We start from the raw sequence: 20361 nt of genomic DNA on the forward strand, positions 1-20361 counted from the left end.
TCAGTAAAAATTTAACAAATCTTAAGAGACCCCAGAGCAAAGATCAGAAAGTCTCAGGATTAATTTTAGGACTTGGTTTCTATTCATTCAGTATGTAAGAAACCCACTTAAGTATCTTAAAAATTTTTAAAAGTTATTTTGAAAATTAAGATCTCGGTTTTGTGGTAAGAAAGGAAGGAACCGAGCTTATTATGAACCCAGAATCTCAGCAATAGCCGCATTACATACTTGCTAACACTAGATGGGGTGTAAGGAAAGAGTGAAGGGGAAAGTTGGTGAACAGCAAAACCTTTGAGGTCTGAACTACTTCAGGCAGAGAAGCAGAAGCTTGCACCTTGTCCATTCCTCTGGCACTGTGGATCTTCACAACGTGGATATTTTAACACGCATGACACGCCAAAATTAGTCTCATTAACTACATTTTATTCATATACTGAAAGAGTACATACATGTGTCAGCAGCATAGATTGCACCAGCTCCTCTTTACTAAAAAAAGCTCAATGTATATACAGCCTTAAAATGCTCCTGCTGTAGCTAGCACATATTAAATTGATGCTTATATAAACTACTGTTCTTTACATAGATTTATGTATTTTAGAATATATTAAAAATTGTCAGTTGGCATGTTCTGTTTTCTTTTCTCACTGTCTTGATGGTCTAACAGTTGAAATGAATTATGGATATGAATATTTTATTTACTATTCAAACCAATTTCTATTACAGAATATAGGTCATAGAGACAATCCTGCTGTTGCATTTGGAAAGGCAGAAAGTATTTTTGACGATTAGTGATTTCTGTTATTATGGCTGCATCCTGCAGCTTTTCCTTGGGAGCAGAAAGAGCAGACCAAGGCTCTTTTTGAGATCCTGCCTTTGTTTAATCCTGTGAAAAGTACTGTAACCTTTTCTTTATCAACTGGTCCTTTTTGTCCTCCCTCTTAGCTTCTTTGACCTCCTGTGTATGAACTCAGCAGAGCAGGCAGGCCAGTGCCTGACTCCAGGCTCTTCCTTGGGCCGTGAGGGATGCTGAGCTGGGCTTTCTGACCAACCAACAGAGCTACTCAGCAGAAGCGGCAGCCTGCCAGCAGAATTTATTTCCCTCACTCTCTTCTCCTAGTCCCATGTGAATGAGCTAGACTCCTGTGGATCACTTTATCCTCTTTATTAAGCCAGTCTCTGCAGAGACCATTTTAATTTAATTCAACTTGATAGCCAAGTCTCAAAATCCCCTTGGCTCTTGAAAGAGTACAATCTACTGGTGTTCAATACACAGGCCCTTTTCCACCATCCTCTTGCTACCCTTCAAGTTAAAAATGCCAGGATCCAATTTCTCTAAACCAGCCTTCCACTCTGATGCCCTTTGCTGAGTGACTTGTACTCATAGTGAGCCTTAAAAGCAAATGCTGGTGCACTGAGAAATGCCCCCCTTGTCAGAGTATCTAACTCTGTTTAAACTTGCACGCTCAATAAAAAAGCAACACGAAATGCTTTCCCACAACGCAGGTTAAATAAACACTGCTTGCCAGCCATATCCACTGGTAACATGGTAAGAAGTTGCATTCCCTGGCAGGGAATCTCTGTTTTGTTTCTTAATCCTAGGAGAAGTATTGCTAAAACATACTGCAAATGGTTTCTTTGCATCTACTGGTCTGATTGAACCACTGGGACCGACACTGCATTGGGATTTGGAGGGCAGCGCTTGCTACTTCAGAGGGCTGGATGGGCTAGGATGCCAGTGTAGTTAAAAACAAAACCAGGTTGAGCACCTCTGTAGGAAAAAAAAATAGCAGGTAATTTAGGAACAGAATGAGTTATGTCTCTGACAGGCCACTGATAACTTTATTTCATAGCAGAGAGGCAAAAGTTGGGGAGGACTGTAATATGCCAGGTCACTTGTAGGTTATGACTCCTCACAGGAGCCCTTATACATAATCCCCTTCTGCAGCATACTTCATGCCTTGGATATCAGAAAGCCTATGAGAACATCTCTATTTGTGATAATAGGCCATATTTCACATGTCCAGGGGGAAAATGTGAAGCTCATTCAGCAGAGGGACAGTGAAATAGTCCTGAGTATGAAGGAATAAAAGACAGTTTCTTTTGCTCTACCTGCTTTATGCAAAGCCTCCCTATAATCCAAGGCAGCAGCGCAGCAGCAAGACACAATGAAACAACCCAGAATGCTAAGTGGTATGAAAACTTCAAGAAACATATTTGTAATTGAACGAACAAGAACTCCAATACACAATTTTGTTGGACCAGGATGGTGAAGGGTCCTTCCAGGACAACAGCTCCTTCTGTTATCCTGAGAGAGACTCTGTGTGCCAGGACTGCCCTACTTAGGATGACTGAATGCCTTGGTCTGCAACCACCCAAACCACTAAAGAAGTGCAGACTGTCCACATCCTCCTGTTTAACCTTCAAGGAATTGGCAATCTGGCAAAAAGCTGGACCCACCAAGTGGAAATCCTTCTCGGAGGCAGGGTCAGCTCTAGCCTGAAACAGCTCCAACTGCCTTGGTTTCAAATGACTTGGTAATACTGAAGTCACAGTTAGAGTTAAGACAGAAGGAGGATTCCCCAAATACAGCTTGTGATGACCCAAATCTGAACTTATTGCTTGTGAACTGTGCTGGGGGGAGAACACTAGAGAATAAATCATCTCATTGTGCACAGATGAGCTACAACATGGAGTGCATAAATGTAGACGTGTTTCAGGCTAAGCTTAAGGTTTGCCTTCTGGAATGAGAGGTCACAACAGAATAACATGTTAAAACACCCAGAATCTATTAGGATCATCAGGAAAAGCATAAATTAGGGCAGAATGAATTAGGATGGATTTCTGGAATACCTATTAAAACAGAGAGTGGATTCGTTCATGGCATCACGCAGACCTCTGGCATTTTCTGTCTGTATTAACTGGTTAAGACCTTGTAGTCTGAAAGTGACACACTCTTCTTTTCCTGGCTACCCAGTTACTGTGGGCTGGGCTACCTGTTATGCACATTTTAATGCTGAAAAAGTGAATGGAAGAAAAATGGCAATTGATTTTGACTTACTCTCTAGTCTACAATGAATTAAAACAATGCCTCAGATTTACTACAAACCACAAAGGCAGACCTCAAGAAACCAAAATAAAATGTATTCTGGAATGTTCCTGTTTGTTTTTACAATTCATCAATAACCATGAAGAACTGGCTCTAGTATTAAAATCATTACTAACATGTTAGTTTAGGAGTCAAGATAATTTCTATGCTTTGTATGGCTTACTCTTCACTTTCTTTTAGGAGATGTTCAATTCAAGGTAGTTTTCTGAACAAAATTTAGATCATTCTCTTAGATGTCAATATTAATCCTGCACTGCACTGCTCTTTGAATGAGTGCAGATTGCAAAATGTCTTGGAAAAAGGATAAAATGGACATGTCATGCAGTAACCAAGTAAAGGCAGTCCCTGATTAATATGCAAGTTTGAAAAGTTCAGAAAATGTCATCATAGTCCACAGGTGCACCCTGATTTTGGAAAGGTCTCTTTTTGTTTATTTTGTGTATAAATGTCATTCTACATAAATTTCACTCCAGCAGCTTTTCATGAACTCAAGTCAATGGTGATATGCTCAAATATTTGAGTGTTTCCTTTAAAACTAGAGGCAAAGAAAAAATCTCTTCGATCTGTTGACACAGCTGTGAAAGATCGTGGTGCTTGCACATAGATTTCTTTAAATAATCTGAATATCTTCTTTTCACCATCCCACTGGTAAATCTGGGAGAAGGTATAGTCACTTCCCAAGGCTAGGTAGTAATTGTTCCTGAAGGAGAAAGGCTGCAGTGTCATGGCTCCTCGGGATGGAAGAGCCTGTATCTCCACAAACTGTTTGCTATTCCATTTCATAACTCTGGAGTCACCAATGAATCTCGTGAGTGTGATGTACAGGTTATCTTGCATCCTGAAACTCTTCACAGCCAGGACATCTTCCATGTTGGGGATTTCACTGTGTGGGACAAACTTTTTGGAGACTTTGTTCCACTGGAGTATAATGGGAACCTGGGCACGGCTTGAGAGAATTAAATGTGATTTCCCATCTATATCAAGAAACTCAGCATCGGTGTCCCTGAACCACTCATGAAGGGACTGATACGAATAAAATCCTTTGTTATTCCACTTGTACACTGTTGACAAACCTGCTTTAGAGCTATCTGCTATGACAAAAAACATTTCACTGTCTATCTCAAAAAGCTCTATATCATTTGGCTTGGAAATTCGAGATACTTCAATATCCTGGAATTTGACAAACTTTGTCCAGCTTTCATCATACTTGTAAATGTGTGAGCCACCAAAGAGCTGTGCCACCACCACAAAGACTTGGTCACCAACAAGAATGGCTTTACATCCCACTATAGACTGACCTATTGACCAAAGGAAAAAAAAAGGCATGTATATTATCACAGTACAAAGCACCCTTTAAGCCCCAGAGAGATTATCAAATCACCCCTCCCCTTTTTTAAACTTTCACCATCTCATAATTTGGTCTTCTGTTACATGCCATCACAGTTTCTTTTTGTGCATTTTTCTTCCCAATAACTGGAGAGATGACTTCAAATGTCACACCCTGCAAGGTATGCACGTATTATATATCGTAAAATGCTAATTCCTTTTTATCCACAATACTTTTTACTTCTCTGTTCGTTCAAACACACAGCCCCTAATATCCAAAATAACTATTAAAGATAAATTTTATTATTTCAAAATAACAAAGAGTTATTGTCTTGCTGCCGATCAGAAATCCAAAGTTCTCTTATTCTTGGAAAGTCTGTCTTTCCAGCTTAACTAGAAGAATGAAATATCGCATATTTTTCTTGCTCCAGAAGAGTTGGAGTCAGCTTTTTTCCTACTGTAAATAGAAATATTGATACATCTTGTGGGTATATCATCTGACAGCAGGATGAAAAAGATAAATCTAACTCTGTTGTTTCTGTTAGGTATTCCTGAGATTATGTTAAACTAGAAATATTTAGGAATATTGCAGTTGCCAGATTAGATCAGATCAGGTTATGGTCTGTTTTGAGAATGTCAAGTTACACTATACAGGAATCACATCAAAAAAAGTAACCACCAGACTATTAAGACAGATTTTGTTGGAAGAAGAGAGGAATTCCTCTCTGAAGCACACAGTTTAAGTAGAACTGTAGCTGCACAAGTTCCTGATGTTTGCCTGGTCAATCACAACAGGAGACTTGTCCTGATTCCTCTGCTGTGCCCCTACCTATGGCTTTCACAGCTGGCCTGGAATGACCAGCCACCCACTCACTGTGGGAGCGCTGTGAGTCCCTTCATCTCAAATACCACAAGGTATCTGTGGTGCAGGCATGAATGCTTGAGCTGATCATCCAGGCTCCTTCTGGTCTACCTTAGTCAAAATTAATTCTAGAAGAGCTTTCAGCTGTCTCCTGTCTCCTCTTGCAGAGGACAGCAACGTCTTTCTCTGCATGTTCGCTATAAAGGCGACCTTGACAACTAGCTCAGCTCCATAAGCCCATGTTGTAAATGGCTAAATTTAGATATCTGAATGCCAAGCATACAGATAGTGATGGAATTCCCTGTGGAGCACATAGCTGGCTCCAGAGCTCTACAAACATTCTTCAGGCTCTGCAAGATGCTCCTCATGGGCCTGTGTCCCCTGGCAAAAATCTCTTGCTCACGTACATTTCAGAGCTCAGGCCTTCCAGGAACACGGGATGGTTGTTTGAAAAACAAGCCTGGGCACACACTCCAGGTGTGGAGCTAGGACTCGAGTCCCTGGCAGAAATGTCTCCTGATCAAGTAATTCACAGGAAGGTGAAATATGCCTGGACGGCAGCTGTCTTTGCAAATGACTCAAACTCTCAAGCTCAATTCCAGAGTTTTTCTAGGCTCAGCTAGCTCTCTCTGGGCTGTTGACTTCTCAATTTACATCCACTGGTACATATTTCACCCTAATCTACCAAAACACAACAAAACCCAAAAGTACAACATTTTTCATTTCCAACATTTCCTGGCAGAGGGGTAGCATCTCGAAAACTTTTGTTAGCGACACTCACAGCTGATCTGAGGAGGTAAGTGCTTGTTGCCTTTGTAGAATTCAACACCAGATAAGGACACAGCATGCTCCTTGTTTCCCAAAATGTAAGGTAAAAAATAATCTATCACACATAACAAGGAACAGGAGGGAAGGATGCTCCATGATAAATTTAACTCCCAAGTCTTCAGAACCACTAGCTTGAAGCAGCTGGGAAATCAAGCAGTGGATAACAGCTCTAAAGACTCTGTCCCTGCTGTCATGGTGTGACTGAGCACAGTGAGTGTTGGTTAGGGACAGAACAGTTGTTAGAAAATCAGCTTTAGAACATCACCTGGCACTCACATGAGCTTTTTGTTTGATCAGTAGTATGTCCAGGATGCTAACTGAGCATGTTTTAAATTGAAAGCAAACATGGAAGCTTTACAGCACATCTCTTAGGGTAACAACAATGGTTGAAATATTTCTATGCCCTCTTCAGCTGGGTTCCTGGCCAACTCACCCTAAAAGCATCCTTCAGACCTATTTTCTTCTACATGCAATAGAGTATTTTTATATTCTGTTTTATAGGCACTATGGCAAGAGTGAGTGCTCCTTCAACTTCTACTAAGCCGGGCCATGCTGTGACATTCACAGCAAGTGTTTGTGCCTTCAGAACAATTTACAAGATCAGACAAAAAAAGCCCATTTTGTGTGCTACAGTGAAGTTAAATGTGCATGTATTAACAAGATGCACTACTCCGTGGACTCACTCATGTCCAGACATCACACACTTTGATTGGCCAAATTCAACAGGGATTCAGGACAAAACCTAATACACCGGTCCCATCTATGAATCTCATCCTTGTGAAATGCCAACAGTTCATCAATGACTGGAATTCCAGTGTTCATATACCTGTGATATTGTCGTAACTCCTGAAATTCATTTCAATGTGATCCCACTCCAGCACCATGCAGTTCTCCATGCTGGGCTGTGCAATGGCTACGAACACATCATTCTTTGAGTTGAATGTATCCACTGAAACGGACTGGTAGGGCAAAATCTGATGAACAACAAAATCTAGAAATATACATTTACAACAGTTAGGTTACATCCTTGCTGGAGACACGGAGTAAGTGGTAGCTGATTATAATGATTTACACTGAAAAATGAGTGAAATACTCTGGATTTTGTATAACACTAGAATGGAAGTGTCAATGCTTATGTTAGGCATGCAGCAACAGGGGAAAGTGTCTCCTGCTTTAGGTATCATAAACTGTCCTAGGAAAATATAGTTGCCAAAGAGATCAAATAGGTAAATAGTGAAAGAAATCAGATTTCTTCTGATTGCTACTATCAATGCAATCAGAATATTGAGAGAAAAGTCTCCTTTCCTACAGCTGGAAGTGGCTTTCTCGCCAAGCGAAATGGCCTTGCCAGAATCACTTTGATGCTGAGAGATGAAAACTACCAGCTGAAGTCCAATAACTTCTTAAGTCGTGCAAATTTAATCACTAGCAATTTGTGATATGCTAAACCAGACAGAAAGTGAAATGATATCAGTTTGTCTAGGGATAACCCCATTTCATCTAGACCACAGACAAAGTGGTGTAATCAAAAACTCAGTTAACACAAAGTTTTATGGGGCATTGTAATGTAGTTTAGGCATAAAATACAACCAACCTGAGAATTACTATCCAGTGGAAAACTTATCCTAGACTGAGGAATTGGAGCAACTTGTAAAAATTAGGAGTGTAACTCTGAAACTGAAGGTTTTTTTTTCTCAAAACCTAAGTGCCTTTGTAGATTTAATTATAAAAGTCACCCTGGTGTAAGTCAGCAGTCAGCACAGAGCCAATCTGGGTCAAAGCAAGGAGACTTGGGTCTGAATTTGATCTTTGACCTGACAGCTGGGCAATGTCATTGTCATTAGGAAAAAACCCACGGTATAGCAGACCTGGCAAAGAAAAGCCAGCACTTGGGACTAGAATGGGGCGGGATGCCTGTGTTGAAGTAATGTATGCAAAGAGATACATAGAAAAAGAAAGGCATCTTCTGCTATGATGGCATTTCTCTGCAGAACCACACACTACTCTGTTTTAAGTTCTATTTGTTACATGCCGTCATCACACACTCCTGTGCTGGAAGGGCCTGAGCGTCCAGGGATTTTGGTGAAATGGTAATTAAGTCCTCACTCGAGTCCCTTATTTTGGTGCATTATGAAATAATTGCTTCTGAATGAAGAACCCTCTGTTTCTGCATGCTTGAAAGCCTTGCCCTTGAGGAGTTACACTTCTGGAGAATAAAGATAGATGACTACCATTAAACAAACAGAGCAGATTCTACAGCTGCGAAAGAAATGACAGTCCTCATTCTTTGAGAGACTGTTATAAATAGAGCTTGGGCTTGGTTCATAAATGCTGTTAGGCAAACAGGAAAGTTATCTTCATTCCCTCTGAGAAACTAAAAGGACTGGAGAAAACTGACACCAAAGTATGTAGAAAGTAAAATTAACTGACCAATCATGAAAGATAGATAAAGGATGGAACAACAGCAGATAGAGTCACAGAAAATAAAAAAAATCTTTAAATCTTGAGAAAAAAAAAATAAAAAACTAATCCTGAAAAAGACATGTCTTGAAGTCTGAACAGTTGTGAAACACTTCGGAGAACTCTGTGAATTGAAACAAACCAATCTGTATGTAAAAATAGCTAGCAAAATCTGTTATAATCAGTAAAACCCACTATTTTTAGCACCTTCTGGAAATACCAGACTCTAATGTAGAACAGGGTTACACAGTAAAAAGATGCTGCCGCATCAGTCTTGCCAAAAATTTAGGCTTTGGGGGCTTGCTTTAGTTCTACATGCCTTGCTTTAATGCTAGACAGAGCTAGTACAGGAAACACAGGATTGAGGGGGCTCTTTCCCAACATTTTTCTCTTTTAAGTTGGATCCCCTGCATGGGAGAGGGAAGAGGATGCAACCCCCACTTTCCCCATTGCTGCAGTCCCTCTCTCCCACTCCATACATAGTTTTGCTCTCCCTGTCTCAAGACGTGGTTTTCATGCTGGTTTTTGCTGGCTGAGGCTGGGGTGGTCCCCTTGTCCTCCAGTCACTCACTCTGCCTCTGCTCCCTCTGCAGTTGAACTGCCATGAGGAGTTCATGGATGAGGGACCCAATACTTTTATTGGGCTGATTTCTCTTCCGGCAGACCCTGTTCTGGCTGATCCCAGCACACAGGAGCATGGATGCTGGCAGAGGAAAGAATGCAGGTAGGACGCTGGAGGACACTAAGGAAAAGTGGCAGTGATGATATGTTTGGGCAGCAGCTTCTAAACTGCATCCTGTGAACTGGTCACACTCTCCTCACACCCCTTCTTCCCTGCAGTGGAAACTTCTACTCCAGGTGAGGCTACCCACGACCTGGGTGTGCACCAGGGAGCATTAACTATCCCTTCCATTCTCCCATCACAGGAGATTTCCAGCACAGGAGCACTTATGGAGCAGGTACCTATTAATTTGCAACCTACCTCCCTTCTAGCCAGTGGGGAAAGACAGGACCACCTCCAGAAGGCAGTCCCAGCTAGTTAAAGAAAGGAGAAAACAAGCTTTCCCAGCTCAGTGAGATGATCCCTGCCTACAGGTCTGGGCAAAGTAGTGCTTACAGCCACAGCACAGCCCCCTAACACACTGTTGTGGGAGGAACACAAGAAACCAAGTGAAACGGCTTAACCTGTTTCCATGATGCAAGCACTGAGAAATGGAAAAGATAGATGTTATCACAAAAAGAGTTAGAAGTGCAGATCACCAACACTGAATCACTTTCTTTGTGAAGAAGCAACAGGACCATTTTGTTCTTTGTCTTTCTTTCTGTTTAAATTTGGCAGCACCTCTTTTCATCTCTCCTCCTGTTACCATTGTAGCAGTTCAGCTGATGCAATGAACTGACTGAGCCGACAAGATGCACCATTTATCAAGCAAACTGCTTTGTTACCACATCCTACATCCAGTCTTACTTGACACAGAGTACTGGAGACCAGAAACGATGGAAAGTCTGATCCCGCCTGGCAAAGGAGGGAAACACTATACTAAAATCTAGCACGAATGAAAGACGTTTGTAGAGCCCTTCCTGTCACTGACTGGGAAAGGAAAATACACCTACAGCGTATGTTGCTTTACTTCAGAATATGGTATAAGCCTGAGCCTCTGACTAATCAATCCTCAAGCACTGAATATGGGCTCCCTTTGGAGCTGGGGGAGGCAATGGCAGAGAAGGAAAAAGCAGCAGTGGCTTGATATTGCAGACCATGAGGGTCATACACAACAGTGTGTGACAGCTCTGTGCTGTGCTGTGGAAGCACTTCTCCAATGGCATTTGAGCAAATATTCAGCTGGGCAACTCTAGCCCCATAGAACACTTTCAGTCCCCAAAAACTCTATAGCACATGAAATTAGATTTGTGCTTGGTGTAATTGCCCTTGGAGCACACGAAGTGACAAATGTTAAGGGTGAATTTTGCCTGTAACAACTTCATAGTTTCTAGGTATGAAAAGGTGAAAGAGGGCAGGTAGGTCAGTATAGGTCTGAGGATCAGTATGGCTTGCTCTTGCACATTGTTAGTGCTTTTAAACCAGACTGCAACGAAATAAAGCCTGCTTTTACTTTGTACTGTTGCCTCTCAGTGATTTGGCAGACATGGGAATGTAACTGTGGCACCATTCTAAGCTTCATTGCTCTCCTGTGCTTGACATCCTTATATGCAGCAGATTATTGCACTTTACCTCTGCTGCTCTTCTGTCATAATTTTGAATTCTGAGTTCATTCTCTTTTCCTTCACATATTGCCACGGAATTACCTTTCATACCTTTTCCTGAAACTTTGTTTCACATTACTAGTAATCAACTTTTCTGTTATCTTTTAATAATGATGACTGACTTGATGACAGATGAGAACTCGAACATCTCTGATATTACTGTGTAGAAAAAAAGGCAGAGGGCTGACATTTTATACATAAAAGGTGAAAAACAATACTCGCAGCTGATATTTTCACTTATATGATGTGACTACATTTAAAGATAGGTAACTGCAGCTATTTGGTCATAAAATATAAGCATAATCACATGCAACTTTCTCTTCACTTCCTTCAGCATGCTTTACATTACCTAAAAAAAATGAAGATCCTAAACAGACAGTAGTCAGAGTATTATTGGACATTTCTCTCCAACTTAATGGAGTTCCATGAAGAACTGCTGGCACTATTGGCACCACATTTGATGCTAATAAGTCGTGGCTTATTAAATAAATATAACAGATATAGCCACATTTTTGAACTTATTTTTATTGCTTTCTGTGAAATACTGAGATTTTGTGAAGCTCATCTGCCATAACTATATGGCTTTATTCCAGATAATAGAAAGCATTCTGTGATGAAAATTAAGCCACAAAGTGAGTCATAATCAAGTCTTTTGGAATACAAATTGTCAGAGCTCTTTTCCCATTATCACTTAATCCAAATAAAAACTCAGTACTTACTTCGGCTTTGAAATGTAATTTTCCCATTTTATACTTGTTCTAGTCCTTGGATGTACTTTGTATGTAACCCTTTCCTCCCCCCAGGTCATGCTCACAGAACGAAAGGGTATAGTCTAAATGTCTGATATTTAACCATTTGTAGTGTGCTTAGAAATATACATTCTGAATACCTGTAGTGATGCATTCATAATCAAAACTTGTCACATCATTTAACTTCTTATCCTGATATTCTGCTGGACCAATACACAGGACATCAGAAACAGTGGAATTTGTCATCTTTAACCACAAAAACAACCACTTGGCTTTGCAGTCACACTCAAATTTATTTCCCCTTAAATCTCTAAAAAACACACAGAAATAAACATATTTGAAAAGGTTGATAGCAATATGAGTACTACAGAACTGTTATCACCTTGACATGCTGAATTTCAAAATATCTGAGTATCCTTGAATTGTTCTGAACTGAGAACAGGGAAGTCTCTTAAGTTTTATTTGGACTCTTAATATGGGCTCTCCTTCACTGAGTTTTTTTGAAAAACTCTCACTTATAATCATAGTAATAGAACACTGTGATTCATGTGTAAAGTTAATTTTTGGTAAATTTCTATAGGATTAGGACTGTAATGTAAATAAATCCTGACAGTCAGGCTATCTGCTGCAAGCCTCCTTCACACCACCTACCACTGACATGGATAAATCCCATTCCTTCACTAAGCTGTTCCAGTACTGCTGGTTGACCGAGTGGCCTTGCTGGCACCATTTCTGAGTTACATTAAAATGCAGATGTAAGGCTTGTATTGTTTAAGTCGCTGTTGATGTAGAGTCAATTTAACCTCCCTCTACTAATGTATGTGCAATTCCACATTGTACTTGTTCTTTGATCCCTTGGCAAATTTCGTGGCTTACAATTATACTTTGCTGTTTGGGAAAGCCAGGCCAAAAACAGGGGAAGCCGACTAGTAGCTCAGTTATACAAGGAAACGCTGACAGTATATTAGCAATGTGCTACAACTGCACAAAACCAAGGAAAAGCAGCTTTTTTTTTTTAATTAATGCTTTTAACTAAAATAATCTCAGGGAATGCATGCAATATTAACAGGGAAAACTGTTCAGAGAAACTGTAGTTTTAAAATTCATTGTCTCCCTTTCCCTAAAAAACAATTTACATGAAATATCAGAAGGAAGTACAATGACACAAGCTATATACGGCATCGTGAGGAGCAACAGTGATATAAGAAAAAGGAGTTACTTTAGAGGAGTCTATCAAGTAAATAATTATGAAATGAAAAAAGGTAGAAAAAAAAAATACACTTTCTTTTCTTCTGTGTAGTTATGAGATACAGCACCACACCCCCAGAAACCTAGAACAGAGAACAGGAGAGTGACAAAAGCAGGCATTCAGTAGAAAGATTGTCATTACTTACAGTTCAATTAAAGAATCTAAATAACTGAAGACATCCTTTGGCAGGGCTTTGAGGTGGTTATTGGCCAAAGAACTGGAAAAGAAAGTTAGAGTTTAGTATCACTGCTAACTCTTTTCTGGTGGCTCTTACCAAGTCTGAGCTCACTTACAGGTTGTTAATTATCTGATACCGTCCTGCCACTGGCATTGTTAGTAGTTACCCAGAACAGGTGTTAGTTATTCCCATTCAAGTATGGGGATTGCTCGAAGATCACATAAAAGTAAAATATTTAAAGGTTTTTTATTGCCGCAATGCAAATGTAGCACACAGAGCAATCAGTGAGATGCTGAAAAGCAGCAGCAATGTTAGTCACGGTGTGGCGGCCGTACCGGTGCAGCACTGGGGGTACCAGCTGCACCCCACCCCAATGTGCTGCGGTGCTGCCTGAGCAGGAACTGCTTTAAGGCCAGTTCTTAATTTATGAAAGGCACATTGTTGGCAGAAGGAGGAAGCTGACGCACAGGGGGAAGAGAAGGTTTCAGTGTAGTGGTCCCCCAGAGGAGTTTCGTTCAAGTAGGAATTACTCTATCAAGTCTTAAACAACTTACAGGTGAGTCAGGTCTCGAAGGCCACGAAATGCATTTCTTGAAATGGTTTCAATTTTGTTTCCTTCAATGAATCTAGGGGGGAAAAAAAGTATTTTAAAATACTTTAATTAACATTATTATTAGCATCACTTTAATTAACATTATTATTAGCATCACTAGTGCTTTAAGCTATGGTTGCCAAACTCAGCAGGTTCCTGGGCAGCTCCTTCAGACTGAAAGGTAGGAAGTCTCAGTGGAGCTGCTCACTTTCCCTTATCCTCTTTCCTTGGGCAGACTGCAAGGAACGATGTAAGTACCAGGTAGCACAAGGGACAACACATAACAAAAAACATCCAGCAGAAAAGGAACAAAGTGAACAAGGCAAAAAAAATTATTCTCTTGGGATGTGTTGTGTGAGGCAAGAGACCTGCACAGAAGGGGCTCCTGAGATGGGCTTTAGAAGCTAAAGTCCTACCTTCCCCTCACAAATCACCTGCCTTTTAAAACCATGGGGCAGCACAGAGGTGCTAGGGCTGCTCGGGGTGCAGACCAACATTGATTGGGAGCTCCCGTGGCTGCATGCACAGTGCCACCTCCACACCCACACAGCTGTGACTGGAGCTGCAGACATTCAATGTCTGCATAAACGGCACGACCACTGCCTTGGTTTTGTTCCGGCTGCCGCAGTTCAGCTCTCTCCTGCTGGGACATCACCTCTGCAGGGTGCCCAGCTGCACACCAGTCATGGCCCCGTGGGCTGGGGGAATAATGACAGGCACATATCGATTCCAGGAGCACGCTGCTCCTCCTGACTGCATGTCAGCATTTAAAGAAAGAGCTGATATTTGAGCATCTTGACCCCTAAGCACTTAAGGACGCATCCCTAAATACACCATCAGCCCAGCAAAGCGATTGCAGCCAGGTGGCCATCAAGATATTGCTTGGTACAGCTGTACCTGGATGAAGACAACTGCATGCTGACTTTATAAAAGGTTTGATGAGATAAAAATGCCTCCCTTCCTCCTATGCATCCTTGTTTGCCTTCCAGAGAAGTTACAAGAAAAATGCTGTGAGACAAGGTCTCCTCTCTCAAGAGTCAAGATGGGAATGCAGAAGATGGCAAGTGCTCTTGGCTCTGCAGTTTAGATGTAGCCAAGATCCTTCCCAAAGTGACTGGGACCCTGACTGGATGAGAAGGTGCTGTGTCTAGGTAGAAAGTGTCAGAAGAGGGTCAGCCATTACAAGGCTGTCTGGGGACATGAATTCAATCTGCAGAGCAGAGAGCCACACTGCTTCCTGACACCCTCACTGGCACCTGGCATCCCTGCACAGCGCCAGCTCACCAGTCCGTGCAAATACATAAGGCTTCACTGCAAACAGCACAGCAAGATGATGCAAATTTGGGCTCAGTAATTTGCCGTATTCATGAGTCACCAAAGTTGGTCTCCAAGAGGTGCTACCCTGGGAACACCACTCTGTTCACCAGCAAAGCTCCCGTCTTTATCAGACCTGTTTTACCCAGACTCTGTACACAGAGTCAATTAGTTTGAGTGCATTGAATGTCATTATCAGTGCCGCGAGTGCAACAGGACACAGCTGGTGCTCCCCAGCTGCTCTTCATCCAGAGACTTTGCTTTGTACACAAAGACACTTGTCATTCTTGTTTGTCAGTGAGGTTTCCTCGTTCTCCATAAAGTCTGATCCCTGGTAACTAAGACACATGAGTTATGGAAGCTGTCATAGTCTTCCTGGCTGCATGGCCAAAAAAACGAACCACAGAGAAAGGCTACTCACAGCCAGTTCCCAAAATGTGTAGGGTAGATTTGCTAGGAAGAGGAAGAGCTCTATGGACTTGGCTGGAAGGGCAACCACAGCCAGTACCCAAGACCACTCGTTCAGCTGCTAAAGTAATTTGAAACTATAAGGCTTTACCAATCTTCATCCTGCTCCCTGGCTTGCAGCTGGTGACTGGGGACAGCTGAGGAGAGTAGGATGTTTCTTTTGGACAGGGATCTGGCTGCAGTCACCAGTGCAACGGCCACGACTGCAGGGATAAGCTCATCAGCACTTGAAAAATAAGTAATTAATGATACAACATAAAAATGTTATTCTTCCTTTTCACAAACATACAGTAAATAATTCTTTTTCCTATAGACACCAGTAAAAGAGAATACTTAGATAACTTCCTATCTGAAAAATCCAGGTGTAGCTGAATCATGGATTTTAGCATACACCATTTGCCATTATCCTCTGTTTTTTGGTCTGCAAATTCCATTGGTGGCTGCTCCGCAGGTATCAGACTATTAACCCTGAATATTTCTAACTTTAATACCTATTTGTCTGCAAGACTTTAGCAAGAGTCAGCTTTATCAGCATCGGTCTGTCTTTAGAAAAGGACAAATGCTTTCCACAGCTACCTTTCAGAATGGAAAGGTGGGTGGAAAGAGGAATTTTTTTGAGGTTGTATTCATAGTTTCAAACACACCAGCTCATATCCAGTAACACAGAGAAATGCCAGTCCTTTGGAGTACAAAGGAAAGACAACCTTGTAGCAGGGCTAATACTTTTTTTTAAAAGAAAGTATTTAAAAGAACTAAAAATAAACAAAAAATAAGGATTAGGAAATGAAAGTAATGTAGGAAATGAAAGCAATGTAAAAAATGTAAGTGAACTATGTAAACCAAATTTAAATCATAATATAAACAATTACAATAATTTATGTTGTATGACATATTTATGTGTTTATGTATTTATAATTAATATACAAACATAAATGACACAGGCATTAAATGGGATATCAGAAAAAAGGAGAAGTTGGAGAAGAAAGCTGGGGGAAGAGAAAGAGGATGGTAATCAAGGTTGCTCTGGGCAGTACACAGATACTCTGCAATTCCTCTTCAGGCTGCCTGCAGGTCAGGACAGGCTTTCCCACCTCGTCTGAGGTTCAAATCCCCTTGGTAGTGATGACACTGTTCTGGAAAGCCAAGACAAGCTCTTGCTAACAATGCCTTTTTGATGTGCTGTAATTGCACAGAGACACCTTGCATTCATGGCATCTTTTAACAATGCACTGTAACCTTTGAAAGATTGTGAGCCACCGTAAAGAACATTCGCACAGGAGTGAAACATAAATCCTTCATCTCCCCTGCTCTTGGGAATCACCGTAAAGACCAAGACTCTACAGCAGGAGCCTTGGCAACTTATCAAAATATCTTTATTTATAGGGGACATAAAGTACCAAACTTACAGGTATTCTAGATGGAAGAGACCAGCAAAGGCATCATCTCGTATAATAGTGAAGGAATTGGAGTTCAGCAAGCTGAAAATGGAGAGCAGGCATTAGGAAAGCACATTAAAACCTGACACATTGGATTATGCCTATTGTGTTTATTGCCCATGACCAAACTAATCTTACTGACTTGAGCCCATATTGCCCCACCAATGCAGCACACATAAAATATTGTGGAATGGTCTATTAAAAAAAACAAACCAAAGGCATTATGTGATGGCAGTTAATGTCCACTGCTCCCCAGGAAAATGCTTTTTGTGCCACTGACCTTGGCTAAATGCAACCTGGTCCTCAATTCTGTGGTCCCCTGAGCAGGACAAGCCATTATGAGATGGCAGGTCTGCTGAGTGTGGATGCCAGTTGTTTACCACCCCTCCTGCCCCAACGACAACTTTTAAGATCATCTCAGCACCAATCATAAGCTCAGAAGCACCAGCTCTCATCTATGCAGTCGCAGTGGGTCAGTGCTCACTTATTCTGTGCTCCCAGGGAGATGCTCCAAGCCTGACCTGCAGATGGGGTACAGCCCATGGTGTGGGAGGACAGCACCCAGTTTGTCAGCTGGAAACAGAGACATACCCAAATCACCAGAGGTGGAGAGTCCTTCCTGCTATCCTGATAAAGCAAAGCCCTGTGTTCGCAGGTGGTATGGAGGAGCAGTGGTGCTGCCTCCTCCAGGCACTGCCTTGCCCTTCTCCTGTGTGAACTTCAGGGGCAAAACATATTAGAGCTGCACCAGAGTGGCTGTCACCTGAGCCAGGACAAGGCAATCGGGGAGAAGGATGCTACAGGGGCCTTGTCAGCAAAGTTCCTTCCTTGCTGTATCAAAGTACAACAGTGGACTATTTCCAGTGTTGGTGTTCAAAGGCACAGAGAGTGATTTCCTTTCAAGAAAATAGCAAAACTTCTTATTTGGTATAAAAAATGAACACTACTCAAAAGAAATAATTTTTGGAAAATCTAAGAATTTTTTGCTATGAATGAACATGTCTGCACTAATCGCTTTATTAGAGCAACTTATTAATCCTCTTTCTGTATGGTTTTAGGCATTTCACTAAAATTAATTTAGAAGACTAATGAACATGAAATGCAAACTTTCCCTGTGGTCCTTGGATAGTATGCTAATGCTAGACAAATGCTCCTTAAATTATCCCAAAGAAATCTGACAAAGATGCAGACTGCCATCAAAAATAAATCCTTGCGTTACTATTTTACCATGACTACTGCCACAGAAGACATTGTCCTGAGGTGCCCAAGTGCTCAATTATGCATGCAGCTCTTTTGCCATTTAATCATTATTTTTTCTCATGTTTAAGGGAATAGTCACAAATTACACTAACTGACAGAATTTGTCAGGGCCCAAGGCAGTCACAATGGTGACAAAACCCTCTCACTGCCACATCTGACTTACCGCATAAAGTGACATGACTTCTGACTTCCTCAACAACTGACCTCTGTCCACCATTCCCCTCACCCCAACATCTTCTCCTGGAAATCTACTACAGCTAAGGAAAAGGGACAACTTTCTTCTGCTCTTCCTGCTTCTTCCTAATACCACCATACAAAAAAAGCCAGATTTCCCCCATCTCTAATTTTCCACCCACAGTTTCTCTTAACTCATCCTAGGATTCCTCCTTTTCTTTCCCAGCTGGCACAGCTGTTTGTTTGCCCCCATCCACCCATGGGCAAAGTCCTCCCGCCCTCTCCTCAGGGCTCTGTACTGATCCCCAAATCTCACAAAAACTTGGGTTTGGGACTGATGTCACAATAAAGGAGATGACAGTTTCCACCCCTTGCTTTGCCCACTTCTCCCCAGCATTTTGCAAGGGATGCTGCTGCCCCTAGTAGTGAGATAGGCCTTTGAGTCAAAGAGTTGGGGTGCCTGAGGAGAGGAGGCTGGCCATCATGCTACCAGATGCCTTTAGGCACCTCTTGCTAAGACCAGTTTTAACATCTAACTCTGTGGAAAGCACTCAGCCTAGGTTTCTGGCAGGCTTCAGATCTTTTTGCTGAATTTTTCCTCGCAGCGTGCCTTTGCCTGGGGGGTAAGCCAGTCTTTATGGGGTGGAGGGGGAGGCATAGAGAGTCTGCTTGGTATCCAGGCGTTCCTGGCAGCCTACACTGGGCTAGGCAGGGCACAGGCTGCAGCTCGGCTTCGCCGCAGACTACCAGAGAAACGAGTACCCAGGCTCCCCAGGGGGGTTGTACCGCAGTCTGTGTCTGTACCTTCCCTGCTACTGCCTCCCAGGACAGCTAAATTAAGCAAGCTTGGGTAAGCTCCTCGAGCTTCAGGCATGCACCTAACTACAACCTCAGCACTGCAAAGTGACTTGCCCGAGGACATGAAAGAGGGAAGGCTGCAGAGTGCTGGGAGCAGGACCACTGTCTCCTGGGACAGTGGACCACTGGGTCAGAAGGCATCCGAGGGGCCACCCTCAAAATTGGATACTGAAGCAGAGTCATGCTGCAGACAACACCAGCACTTCACACACAGAGGCTTCCCTCTAAAGTGTGTCTCGGCAGCCTCTGCTTGCCCCATCCTGCTTGCAACATCCCAAAGCCACTGTCAGACTCCCTGGCATAAAGTGAACAGGAGTTAGAGCCACCACATGACTCCAGAGAGGAAAACTCAGCCCTAAAGTAATTAAAGCTGAAGTTAAAAAAAGAGAAACTTAGGGCATCAGAAAACATTCCACCCTACTTCAGTAGCTAAATACACATTTTACAAAGTAGTTTATGAGCGGAAAATGCATCCCTGTTATGAAACGGCGGCTACATCGGGGGGCTGCGCAAGCTGGGGATTTAGCTGTTACCTCCTTTTTCACAAGGGAAAAGGACTCTATTTAGGAGAAACGGGGGGGCTCTATGCTTAAAGGGACTCTAGGAGAAACGGGCGAAGTGCTACTTGGCCGTGCTCCTTTCCAGTGCCATACTTACAGCAGCTGCAGGGAGGGCAGGTGGGAAAACATCCTGTCCTTGACTTCGGAGAAGGTCCCGTTGACCAGGCTCCTGGAAAAAGAGATGCTACCCATCAGGCGGGACTGCCCCGCACCCCTCCATCATCTCTCCTCCTCCTCCTCCTCCCGCGCCCCGCGTACCCCCGCACTCACAGGGAGCCCAGGCCGGCGGGCAGGCTGCGCGGCGCCCCCGCGGCCCCCACGCACAGCGCGGACTCCCGCCAGCAGCTGCAGGGCGGCCCGCAGCGCGGGGCCCTGCGCGGGGCGGCGGGCGGCGGCAGGACGAGCGCGGCGGTGCAGAGCGCGGACAGCAACCGCAGCGGCACCGCCATCCCGCACGGCCGCTGCCCGCCCGCCCGCGCCCTGACATCAGCGCGGCGCCGCCCCCGCTGCGGCGCCGGGACGCGGAGGGGGGGTCCCGGCGGGCGGGGCGAGGCGCGGCGGGGGACATCTTCGCCCTCCGCCTCCCGGCAAAGCGAGGGTGGCCCCCCGCTGGTGGCTCCCGAGAGATGCTACCCCAAAAAATAGGGGTGGAGAGCACCGAGGTGCTGGAGGGTGT

General features: G+C 43.1%; 1 protein-coding gene across 1 annotated transcript; it reads right to left on the reverse strand.

The window, feature by feature from the left end:
• Positions 1 to 402: 402 nt before the first annotated feature.
• LGI2 (leucine rich repeat LGI family member 2) lies at positions 403 to 20134 on the reverse strand. Its single transcript, XM_027713767.2, has 8 exons — positions 19956 to 20134; positions 19783 to 19854; positions 16804 to 16875; positions 13578 to 13649; positions 12991 to 13062; positions 11737 to 11906; positions 6949 to 7113; positions 403 to 4404 (listed from the first exon to the last, which is right to left on the reverse strand). Exons 1-8 carry the CDS (start codon positions 20132 to 20134, stop codon positions 3587 to 3589), a joined length of 1620 nt encoding a protein of 539 aa, XP_027569568.1. The 3' UTR covers positions 403 to 3586.
• Positions 20135 to 20361: the final 227 nt, after the last annotated feature.

The sequence above is a fragment of the Pipra filicauda genome, unplaced genomic scaffold (assembly GCF_003945595.2).
Source record: "Pipra filicauda isolate LSUMZ 115617 unplaced genomic scaffold, ASM394559v2 scaffold169_size1572857_pilon, whole genome shotgun sequence".
In the NCBI taxonomy this organism is placed as follows: domain Eukaryota; kingdom Metazoa; phylum Chordata; class Aves; order Passeriformes; family Pipridae; genus Pipra; species Pipra filicauda.

Excerpts from the sequence above, each read along its gene's own strand:
- LGI2 (XM_027713767.2), bottom strand. The coding sequence starts at position 20,134 with ATGGCGGTGCCGCTGCGGTTGCTGTCCGCGCTCTGCACCGCCGCGCTC. Across the intron at positions 19,855-19,955 it reads CCCGCCGGCCTGGGCTCCCT|GAGCCTGGTCAACGGGACCT; the intron begins GTGAGTGCGGGG and ends CTCTTTTTCCAG. Across the intron at positions 7,114-11,736 it reads TTATGAATGCATCACTACAG|ATTTTGTTGTTCATCAGATT; the intron begins GTATTCAGAATG and ends GTATATTTCTAG.